Below are 12,364 nucleotides of genomic sequence, written 5' to 3' on the forward strand. Positions count from 1 at the left end.
CGCACTATTCTCTCTCTTGTTGACATACTCATAATCTATTTGTAGCAACATCTCCCTCGACCTTCATAGGGTTAAAGAGACACTACACTTAGATATGATAAGTAGAAAGATTAGAATAGAGAAGATCAAAAGAATATTATTCCTCTTAATGATGCAATCCACATAGGATTAGAGAGGAGTTGGGCAACATAGAATACCATCTTAATGTTATTACTTGATAACAAGAGATTAATAGATCATAGTTGAGTCTTATAGATTTTCCACCTAATAATTTACCCAGCAGCTTGCAGATCAAGCGAGGTACTCTTGTTGTCTGATCTCATCGCTGTATGGCCAGCCGCTGGCTCCTCGCATCATGCCTGCTACTGGCGCTGATCAGCTTCAATGCCACGCCGGCGTCTTGTCACAAGAAGAAGATGATCAAGGCCGGCCCGTCCCAATACAGATTCTACCTCCACAACACCGTTTACAACCCGATCGTGAATAACACCTACTTCACCTCGGTGTACGGTTCGCCCCCTCCGGGCACTTTCCTCAACGCCTTCAGCTTCGGCGTGGTGGCCACTTTCGAGGCCCCCCTCACGCTGGGTGCCTCCAACAGCTCGGCGTCGGCCGGGGTGGCACAGGGCTTCTACGTGCTGGACAGCCTGAAAGGCTTCGTGCTTTTTCACACCTTCACCGCCACCATCGACGACGGCACCTACAAGGGCACCGTCACCATCATGGGCCAGATCGTGGAGTCCCAGAGAGTGCGCTCCCTCACCGTTGTTGGCGGCACCGGCGACTTCCTCCTCGCACGCAGTCTCGCCACCAATCGCCTCGTCGAGCTCGTGCGGGCCGCCCCTGCCCGATGGATCCTCTCCTTTGATCTTGACCTCTACTACTAGACCATTTGCATCGCTGTCTTTAGTAACTAACCCGTTGCTTAGTTTCATTAATTCTCCTAACCTAAGCCTACTCACATCTTCTAAAGACCCGATGTGTAACCAAAAAAATCATTATATTTTATTGCTCTTATAAAAGAAATATGCATTTACATCAACAAACGCCTCAACGCATATTCGGATGCCTATCAACAAAAGCCAATTGGCATCCTAGTCTTGGCTATCTATTCGCTACTTTTTCATTAGTTAATTTATGCCAGCTAGGTTTGCAACCTTATTAATAAGGTTACCAACTTTATTATCAAGCCAGTGCAGACAACATGCGAGAGTGAGCAGATGCACCCTCTTTTTTGGAGCTATATATAGCTAGCCCTAACCCACTCTAGGTCTTGCCTATATATATGTGACTTGTGACTAATATGATTCATTCTTGTGGAGCGTATGTGGTGTCTCTTGTCTCGTCTCTCTCTCTCTCTCAACATGGTATCAGAGCGATTCTAATTATAAGGGAAGCATCTACGTCTTCTTGATCAATTTATGCTTATGATTTCATGTCTTACAAGATTGATCTTTGGTAACAGCTTTGTGTAGGGTTGATTGGTTCTTTGATTATATGTTGCCTACATGATTTTATAGCTCCACTTGTTGTAATTAGAATTGTTTTTTAATCGCGTCCTTAAAACCAAGACCAGGTGCTGGTGCGTAGATGGTACAGTGCTGGTGAATCCTATCAAAACGGTTTGTCAATCGGAGTTCCGAGTCAAAAGTTAGGACAATTCAGGCAAACTGCATCTAAAACAGTAAAACAGGTTCTTTGTGAGAGCAAACAGGTAGTTGTCTCTGAGTCGTAAGTAGGACTTGATCGTCAAAGCTTTCCGTCGTGAAAGCTTCAGACGGATGCTTGTTGTACAAGCTACAATCAAATACAAAACTTGCCGTGCAAGTTGCGTCATAACGCGGGGCTTTTTCTTATTATTATTTTCTTCTTTTATGGACCTCTAAGTTTGCTTACATGCATGAGACACGGGTCTCCACTTTTAGAGTTTTAATTTTATGTTCGACATGAAGCAAGGAAAGGAGCAATAATGGTATAACATTGTCCAATTGATCAAATGATTGCAGACATTCTCACCAAAGGACTCCATGAAGCTCGGTTTACACTTTTGTGATTAGAACTTGGAGTTATTGCGGTCTCCCTTTTTGGAGATTAGCACATCTCACATCATGTCAATTTTGTCTAGACTTGTACATAGCCTATAGACTTTAGGCCACTTCACACATTACTTCACATCATGCACATTTATTCTTTGTACTTTGTATATAGAAGCACATTGCACATGGACTTTAAGGTGGCATTGTACATTTATAGGTTACGAGCTCGGGTTTTTCCCTTGTGCTCCCAAGGGTTTTTTTACTCACAGAGCTGGAGAGCTTTATTTGAGTGGGGGTGCTGGAGCTATATATAGCTAGCCTTAACTCACTCTAGGTCTTGTCTATATATATGTGACTTGTGACTAATATGATTCATTCTTGTGGAGTGTATGTGGTGTCTCTTGTCTCGTCTCTCTCCCTCTCTCAACACCCTCATGGTGGAGATCAGTGCAGATAACAAGCGAGAGAGAGAGAGAGAGAGAGAGAGAAAGAGGGAGCACCTTGACGAGAGCTTATCTCCGGTAGCAAAACGAGAGAGAGAGATTCAGCTCCATGGAGCCCTATAACAAAAAACGAGAGGGAGAGAGAGAGGGAGGGAGAGGGTGAGAGCTCCACGAGAAAGAGAGAGGGGTTGCTTTCTTTTTTTGTTGCCAACTTCCTATTCGCTACTTTTTTGTGATGGTCTTGAATTTTAACCATATCTTAAACGTATAACTTAATCTAAAAAAACATTAAACTCACTTAATCTTGCTATTTCTACATAGCAATACAATCAAATCAACCTTCGCAAATAGCAAACAACCATGCATGCTATATCCAAGGTTCTTATCACATAAGCAAAGAATCATGTAATCTCAAACAAACATTCACATGATATAAATCTCTATCAATTACAACATAGCATCTCAATCAATCACAATGTATGTGTCTATTTCAAGATTCTATCATCATCACCATGCTCGACAACATGGTTAGTCATAATGACCAAAATCTAGCCAATCTAGGGCTTTCTTCGATGCCTGTCCAACCTTCATAATGGACATCACGGCTATCCCGGGTATGTCTCTAGTAAATCTCGTCCACTTTGGGTTCTACCAGATGGCTTCCAGAGGGTATAAATCACGTTCTCTATTGTCCGATGTTCCCTATCTAAGGACGGCCGCCCGAATCCCAAAATCTCATGTCGAGTCTCATCATACACATGCATATCAATCATTCATCTCAAAACAAAGCAATCATAACTCATATATATCATCTCTAGTCCATAATCTTTCAAGGCATGCATATTCAAATCAATTACAATCAATTTCAAGTATAAAACAAGCTTTTAATTTAAACAGTCTTTAACTTCTCTTTATCTTTTAAGTCACATGGGAGTCCTTGTTTTTAACATAATCAATTATCATGTTCTAACGAGAGAGGTCATCTCTAGTCACTATAACTAAGTCTTAACTATGCGTATGCATTAGTCCATCCGGTCTATATAGATAAGGTTGTGAATCTTGATAGCAATTTCTTAGGCAAAGCCTAATAACTGGTCTCTTTGGGAGAGTAATATCTTTCAATCTATGTAGAATTAGAGAAAGGCCAAAACTATAAAGTTTTAGGACTTCTAATGCTCTATAACGCATGTCTCAGTGATGGTTCTCTAAAAATGAGTTCTAAGGTCTCTTTGAGAGCATTTAAAACAGCCAAAGTTGTGTTTTCAGCATGGAACTGTCAAAAACAACCAAGTGCCCCACTTTGCACCTTGAATAACTCAAAAACGAAAGGAATTTTGACTTTCTAGAGTCTCATACACTCTTGTATAATTTCTTGCCGTGTCTAAAACTTTCATGTTTACATCAAAATATGATTTTAAACGTAGGGAAAGATAAACTCTTCACAAAATAGTCCCTAATGAAGGTTTTATCTAGAGTCTAGTCATAAAAACTAGTTAAATATTATATCTTTTAATTCTTTATCTCCAAAAGTATTTATTCTATGAGTCACATAGAATAAAGAGATCATGTATAATTAATAAAGTCAAGAATTACTCATCGTTAAGCGTGCCTATATCGACTTAGATTCTCTCATATATGCACTTATCTATTTTTTTATTTAATCTCAAAAGCAAAATAATGAAAAGAGTGTTTGTGTACTTTCCCAATATATTTGGTGATGTCTTAGGAATCCATGTCTACTCTCCAGAAGTTGGCAAGAGCTGCTTGTAGATTTGGCAAGCCTCCTCATATCTGCTGCTGTCAGGGGGCTGCAATCTGCAAGGTATAACTCTGCGCACAATTATCAGCAGATACTAGTCGTATGGGTACTTAAATTTAGCAGAACGCATGCAGTCTACAACCAACCGTGAATGGTATAGCCAAAATCAATTGTATGTGAAAGTCGACTCTAAAAATAGGTCATGTTTTACTTTCTTTTTATCAAATTTCGATTTGCATGTCCATCTACACACTTTAAGGCTTCCTTTGAGTATACTAACTAATTGAAAACTTAACTTAATTTTAACACTTAGAATCTTTAATATCGAAAAAGCACTAAAAACCTACTCGAATTCATTATTACTGAAATCTATAGCATCCAAAACTTAGGACTATCTTTAATTATAACTTGGTTAATCTCGGAGGTATGTTACCATTTTCATTAAAAGCACCATGCCAACTTTTACATCATCACCATCACTAAAATCCTCCAAATCTTGTGTCTGAAAGGTCTAAAACCTTAACGAGACTAAGGTCCAGAACACATTAAAACCTTAATCCAAAGGTATATTCCATAAAAATTAATCCTAAAAAATTTCTCTCCCAACTACCGAGAAGTGATCGATTTATGATTGTAGTTTGGAAGAGATGCATGCAGCAGATTCCAAACAGAAACATGTCCGCCTGACCTCCAGAATGTCCTCCAACGTCATCCAACTACAAACATTTGACCCTGAACTTCTTAGAACCTATCAACTATCCTTTGCTGATGCCCTATCGACACTAGTCTACCCTAGCTGCCCATGTAAATTGGTTCGAATGACTGACGCAGAATTCGATCCCAATATGCCGTCCTCCTTGCCCTCTTTTTATCCTCTTGGTCCAACTAGCCTCAATCTCTCAACCCCAAAACCATGTTGAACATTCCCCTATTCTCTTCGGACCTTCTGCTGACACTAGTCCAACTGGTCTAACGCGCTTCCACCTTTGGAGGCAAAACCAAACGACTTAGAAACTTTCTCTTACTTGTCCGTCAAATCCTCCTAACCCTTGGGTTGCTCTAATTTAATGAAGATATGAATTCAAAGACTGTTTGCTGCCCACATTTGACTTACTATTGACTGATATGACCGCCACTCATTGTTGATTGCTGAGACGGTTGACTCAAGTGGAGCATAATTTCTTAGCTCTGAGTCCTATAACACCTCTAAATCCTCTTTTTGTCCTTTTGGTCCAACTAGCCTCCATCTCTCAACCACATTTAACATTCCCCTATGCTCTTCGGACCTTCTGGTGACACTAGTCCAATTGGTCTTGACGGATACTGCTTCGGCCTTCGGAGGCAAAATCGACTGACTGAGAAGCCTTATCTGGATCAGGAACTTTCTCTTACTTGTCCGCCGAATCCTCCTAACCCTTGGGCTGCCCTAATTTAATGAAGATATGAATTCAAAGACTCTCTTCTACCCACAACTGACTAACTATTGTGACTGATTTGACAGCCGCTAATTGGCTGATTTGCTGATAGCGAGACTCACTTCAAAGACTCTCTACTACCCATATAGTTGATTTGCTATTGACTGATTTGACCCCACTGATTGTTAATTGCTAATGGCTGACTCGATTGGAGAAGAATTTCTTAGCTTTGAGTTTTCTAGCACCTCTAAACCCTCTAAACCCTCAAAAAAGACAAAGATTCAACTCTATAGATACTTAATTGATCACAATGAACTTAGAGCTGATACACAGAATGACCAATTTGCCCACAATCCTATCTGACTTCTGTCTAGCTTTTGACTGTCAAAATCCACTCACAATATCTTCCCTTGAATCCAAAAAGATCCAAACAACCCTTTTACTAACCCCCTAGACACATAGCTACTGCGCTGACACTCTTCTGACCCTCTCTAATTGTATTCTCTCAATGGGTGGTTGCAAGATCAGGGTGCCTAGTTTTGTCCACTCAGGCACTCTGTAAACAGTAAAAAAACAGGAATTTGTTTACCTTTAGTGGCTAATCTCTCCTAGTAAATGAAGGAATTTCGTTTCAAGTTCTTTTGTTGGAACATCATATTCAAAGTTGTTGGTAGTATAGTTGCATAATTTGATTAAGCATTAGATAGTCAAAAGTTCTCATTTTCTTAGGTACAAAGTCAATGTATACACCCTGTCCCAAATTTGAAATGATTCCATAAAATGCTAATATCTTTTACATATAAACTCATATGAGATTCTCGGCACTGAAGGGTTGCATCTCGAAGGGTGTGGAAGCATGAAGAGCAATTGATCAAAGAAAGGGCCAACATTACCTTGTATATGGTGAAATGGAAGAGAGAGAGAGTGGCTATATGTGGATAGTAAGAAGAAAGATGGCACAAAAATATTGAGGAAGGAAAGGGTGATGTAGGCCTTAGAAAAAAATATTGAGGAAGGAAAGGGTGATGTAGGCCTTAGAAAAAAACAAAAATAAAAAAATGATAATATTAAACATGGCCAATTTATTGGAAGGCCACATGGCTGTAAAAGCTGCTGCCAGCGCAAGGCGGTGGAAGGTTGGCGAGGGTCGAAAAGGTACAGAACAAGGAAAACCGCCTGGAGGAAGATTCTGCAGAGACCATGATCGCTGGTGAGAGGAGTCACCGGGGAAGAAAGAAACAACGTGATGGTCACTCTCTGAGGATTCGGCAAGGAGAGCAAAGCAGTGCCTGTGGGAAAGAGACGGAAGCTGCTGGTGTCAAAAGAAGCCGACAAGAGGGCTACCTGGTGTGAAGGGACCACTTGCTGCTGCAGAGAAAGGAGCCAGTGGGGTCGTCGGTCTGCCAAAGGAGCTATAGATAGCAAAGATAACCGCCTTGTAGTAAAGAGAGGCCTGAAGAGAGGCCTGGCGAGTGATCGGGTAGTTAGAGAGGCTGGGGTGGTGAATCGCAACGAGAGGAGAGTGTGGTTGGAGGTCGCTGGGACGGGTGACCGAAGCAGCTGATAAGGAGCTGCCTGGCGAGGACAAACGGGAGTTGCCTTTGGGCTGGTAGGTGGCTGGGAGGTGCCCTGGTCATAGAGAGAAGAAGGCAAAGGTACATGGGCTATGCAGCGCTCCTGCTGACAAAAGGCGTCAAAGGTTGACGGGCTGACAGCGCAAGGGAAAGGTGCAGGTGCTGCTGGTGAAAGCTCGGCTGGTGAGGCTAGCTGTGTGGGAGCTAGTGGAGTGGCTGGCGCAAGGTGAGACCCCCCTTGGTGAGTGGCGACAGTGTGTTCGTGGCTGAAGCGCAAGAAGAGGGCGTAGCTGCTGTGACTGGCGTCAAGGTGAGAGCTGGGCTGTTTGTGAGACAGGTGGGTAGTGGCTTTTAGAGCAGAGGCGCTGACAAGCTTGGTGAAGCCGTGTGAAGGAGAGTCGCCTCGTAGAAGTGAAGGCTGGCTGAGGTTCTGCAGAGAGACACCTTTGGGTGTGTGTCCATCGGGTTGTTTTGGGGGCCGCCAGTGGTTAGCGACCAAGACAGTGGCCAGTTTTTTGTGGAGGAACAGGGCTGGTGAGGGACCAGGGACTTCTCGTGTGGTGAGCAGCCGTAGACACAATACAGAAGGAGCCGCCTCTGGCAACTGTGAGACTAGGGGGGGTTGGTGCAGCTGCTACGAAGACAGAGGGTCTTTCAGGTTTGGGTGGCCTTGTTTGTTTGTGTGTGGATGATTGTGGCTGCTGAAGATAAGGTGGCAACGTTGACAGGCTTGAAGTGTAGAGGCAAGCCGAGTGGAGCCAGCTGATTTGTGAAAGAGGGATCTTTTTTTTGCATTATTTGTGGATAAGTATGTGGGTTTTCATTATCTTGTGGAATACGTGGTTTTTGAGGTATCTCTGTGTGGTGTTTTGAGAGATTTTTGTTTCCAACATTGTGCTGGTGGTGCCCCTTGTGTTTGTGGTGTCTTCCAAGGCTGCTGGGTAGGTAGCTATAGAGGCATTTCTTCTTTTCCCAGCCTCCCGACAACAATCATGACTTAACATAATACGTTAACAAGCTACAATAGTACCTGAGCACTCTCCATAGCCAGGCCAATCATGCATAGTCCACATAAGTATTCCCCTCAATGTTAACACATAAGTCCACATAAGTATTCCCCTCAATGTTAACACAGGTTGTTCAAACCTCTTAGAAATATCATGAACTTCAATGCCCTCCCATAGAACACGAAGCTCCTCAACTAAAGGGGCTAAATGCACATCCATGTTCTTCACCTTGTACTTTCAACAAAGACAATAAAAGATGTCCTTGCACATCTTGTCTATATCACGATGTACCACAATGCGGACATTGTACTGCATTGATTCTTGTCGATAAAGAATGCAACCATTTGACAAGCATCATGTGTGTTGTAGTCCATGCCAAATGAGTGCAACATTGCTTTTGCTTCATACTGTCCACTGGCATCTGATTATCTTCTAGCAATATTTGATGTTTCAATAAGCTGTTACACAAAATAGTCAGGCTAAGAAAATGCATATAAAGGTACATAACTCACTAATTACATATGATATCATCACTTACACAAAAAGTTTTGATATGCTTGTATCCGACCATCCAAAAATAGATTGCAAGTTCAGTATGGATAGGAAAGCACGTAAAACAGACACATATGCTCCACGATATAGTGGAAGACGAGCAAGCCTGCATAGCTGTTTCTCTTCTTGGGAAACGTATTGCACACGTCGTGTGTTTTCTTCTACTCCTTTTTGTTCCAAACCTCGATCTTCTATTCCATCATGTAAGGCATTTATCATGTCATCCTTGAGGGGCAGAGCACGGTGGGTGAAATGGATCGAAGGGCGGGCATGGGCGGCAGGCGAGCTGGACTAGAGGGCAGTGTGGGTTTATATGATGAACAAAACTCCTACTGCAGCCATACATGATGTGACACAAGAGGAGAAGTTTACTAGCAAGAAACCTCATTTGTCTCACTTGAAAGTTTTTGGATGTATTGCATATGTGCATGTGCCAAATGAGTTACATACCAAGCTAGATCCAAAAGCAAAAAAATGTGTGTTTATTGGGTATTCCCTTGAGCAAAAGGGATATAGATGTTATAATCCTGTTACACGTGAATTGAGGGTATGCAGTGATGTTGTATTTGATGAGATGAGTAGCTGGTATGCTGCTAAAAAGGATGTTGTTGGGGTTTTCATGTAAGTGGAAATGTGGGTGCATAGAATGCAAGCCAACAATCACAGTCATTGAGTGGACCAGGAGAGTCATCATCCAGCGATTCTATTGTTGATAGACCATGGAGTGGTAGGCTCCATCATAATACCAGTCCTCAAACTATAGTTGGTACGTCACATAAAGGCAAAGAGAAGGTGGTTGAGTCCCTTGGTATGGTTGACATTTCTATAGGGCATTCTCTTTGTTGATGGGAAATTCTAGTGGCTCAGGGATGAGCCTTGATGAGAAGCTTGGGTGACATTTCTACAGGGCATTCTCTTTATTGATGGGAAATTCTAGTGGCTCAGAGATGAGCCTCAATGAGGACACCTGGTGTGAAGAAGGCTATGCAAGCCATGAATGCAAAGTTACAAAGATTTGGAAGACTCAAAAATCTTGTGCAAAGGTTGACTTATGATGGTTATGTGGCACATCACTATGTGTATATGGCAAAAGTTGTGCAGGTTGTAGAACCCACATGTTTTGATGAGGCTATTGGAAATGTGTGTTGGGAGAAAGATATGGATGAGGAGACGGATGCATTGTATGGAAATGAGACTTGGGATTTGGTGCCATTGCCTGAAGGCAAGAAAGCTATTGGCTGTAAGTGGGTGTATAAGGTGAAACATAACAGTGATGGTAGCATAAGTAGGTACAAGGCTAGATTGGTAGCCAAAGAATATGCACAGACACATGGGATTAATTATGAGGAGACATTTTTCCCAGTTGCCAAGATGGCAATTGTGAGAGTTGTGATTATGGTGGCTGCAACTAAAGGATGGTTTTTACATCAGACGGATGTCAGAAATGCGTTCTTGCATGTGGTGACTTGCAAAGAAGAGGTGTATATGGATCAGCCACCAGGTTTTGAGGATACACGTCACCCAGAGTATGTGTGTAAGCTTCGTAAGGCCTTTTATGGGCTGAAGAAAGCTCCACGAGCATGGCATGATAAGATTGTTGAGTATCTTAAATCACTATTACTTTTCATATGGCAGATGCGAATCACTCTTTGTATGTGCGCAAGAGTGATAAGGGTATTGTGATCATCACCATTTATGTGGATGATCTTATTGTTGGGGGTGACAACTTGGAAGAGATTGAGCATGTGAAAGGTCTTCTCAAAAGGAAGTTTGAGATGAAGGATTTAGGAGATCTATGCTACTTTTTAGGAATTGAGGTCATTCACACACCTAAGGTCTTTGGGGGGATGCCCATTTTCTGAGCACAAACTTCTGAGCGTCTGAGCGAAGGGAGAAGTATCTGAACGAATACTCATCGGAGATGTAGTTTTTTATCATGCAACTTAGCATGGTTTCGTTAAGAAACTACAGAAGAAAATTATATGTACAAACACCTATTTAACAACAAAGCTCACACTAACTCCTCTCTCTCTGTCCTCTCTCTCTCTCTCTCTCTCTCTTCGTGGACAACTGGCAACCATGAAATTTTCTCTCTCTATAGTTGGATTTTGCAGGTCGTGGAAGAGGAACAGGCAGTCAAAGAGGAAGAAAAGGCTTTTTACTCTCTGCAGATTCGCAGAACAAAAAGGAGGAAAAGGAAGACACTTGCTTCTCTCTCTCTCTCTCTCTCTCTCTCTCTCTCTCTCTCTCTCTCATCTCTCTGTGTTTTCTTAGGCACGAGGAAGAAGAGTAAGAAGAGGAAGCTGAAGGGGAAGGTGAAAGAGGAAGAAGGGGAAGAAGGCAAAGGCTACATCTTTCTCTCTTGATCTCTGGGCATGATAGAGCCCTCAATGCCTCCACATCTCGGCCAGAGCAAGAAAAAGGCTCAAATCAGAACAATGAATACTCTCTCTCTCTCTCTCTCTCTCTCTCTCTCTCTCTCTCTCTCTCTGCGGTGGAAACGTGGGTCTCCCAGCATTGCTTCAAAAGAAAATTTGAAGATCATAGGCAAGTCTTGAACTCCAAACCAAAGTGGGGTCTTCTGGAATTGCTCCAAAAAAATGTAAAATATCATAGACAAGTGGTAGCACTCAATAAAAAATGCCTAGACACAAGTTTTCTAGGCAGAACCTAATGAGTCCATATAAAAATTAAAAAATATCCATGACGGGCCAACATTGGAAGCCCGCAACTCAAGACTTTGAAGTGTACTTTGTGTATGTGTGTGAGTGAGAAGAGCTGCTCCTAAGTAGCGAGGTACCTAGGCAATCTAAGCAGACGGAGTGGAAGATATGCAATAGCTCACCTGCACACCAGCAGTGGACATCGTATTGTGCAAGAGCCAGCATACATTGGATGGCTCTCCCTTCCCCTGGAGGAATGGGCCTAACATTTCCTGTTTGTAATTGGCTATTATTCAACCAAGGTGCTGTCGTAGGATCTAAATTTTGTTTAGAAATATATTCATGGCTTTGTATGTAATTTCTTTGTTTTTGCTGCCGTAGGCTTCGGCGGCGAGAATCCCACTTATACATATCAACTTAGAAGGGGTAGGCAACCACGTGGCTGCTGCCTACCACGTGGCTGCTGCCTACCACGTGGCTGCAAATGCATCCAACGCTTCCATTCATCTCCTGAGGGAGCGCCACATTAGAGAGAGAGAGAGAGAGAGAGAGAGAGAGAGAGAGAGAGAGAGAGAGAGAGAGAGAGAGAGCCATGGTGGAGCCCTATCCCTTGAGTTGCGCACTCTGCCTCTTGAGTTATGGGCTTGCACCGAGAGGGCTTGCACCGATGGCCCGTCTTATCTCTTGCTCTTTGCGTGGCGGCACCTCCGCCGAAGGCGGAGGGAGTCCCACTAGTGGGACACACATATTCTACATAAAGTGGATCAACCCAAATGGTGTGGATCAACCTAAATGGTGTAGGTCAGTTCCTTAAATAATGAGACACACATATTCTACATAAAGTGGACCAACGCAAATGGTGTGGATCAACCCAAATGGTGTAGGCAACAGTATTGGTTATCTCTTTTGCAATTG

General features: G+C 42.6%; 1 protein-coding gene across 1 annotated transcript; it reads left to right on the top strand.

Moving 5' to 3' along the window:
• The first annotated feature begins 246 nt into the window (after window positions 1-246).
• On the top strand, window positions 247-981 carry LOC147618444 (dirigent protein 6-like). The gene has a single exon (XM_086775159.1). It carries the CDS (start codon window positions 330-332, stop codon window positions 885-887), a length of 558 nt encoding a protein of 185 aa, XP_086631285.1. The 5' UTR covers window positions 247-329; the 3' UTR covers window positions 888-981.
• Window positions 982-12,364: the final 11,383 nt, after the last annotated feature.

Source organism: Cibotium barometz, chromosome 35 (assembly GCF_041138505.1).
Source record: "Cibotium barometz isolate CiBa-2024 chromosome 35, ASM4113850v1, whole genome shotgun sequence".
Taxonomy (NCBI): Eukaryota; Viridiplantae; Streptophyta; class Polypodiopsida; order Cyatheales; family Cibotiaceae; genus Cibotium; species Cibotium barometz.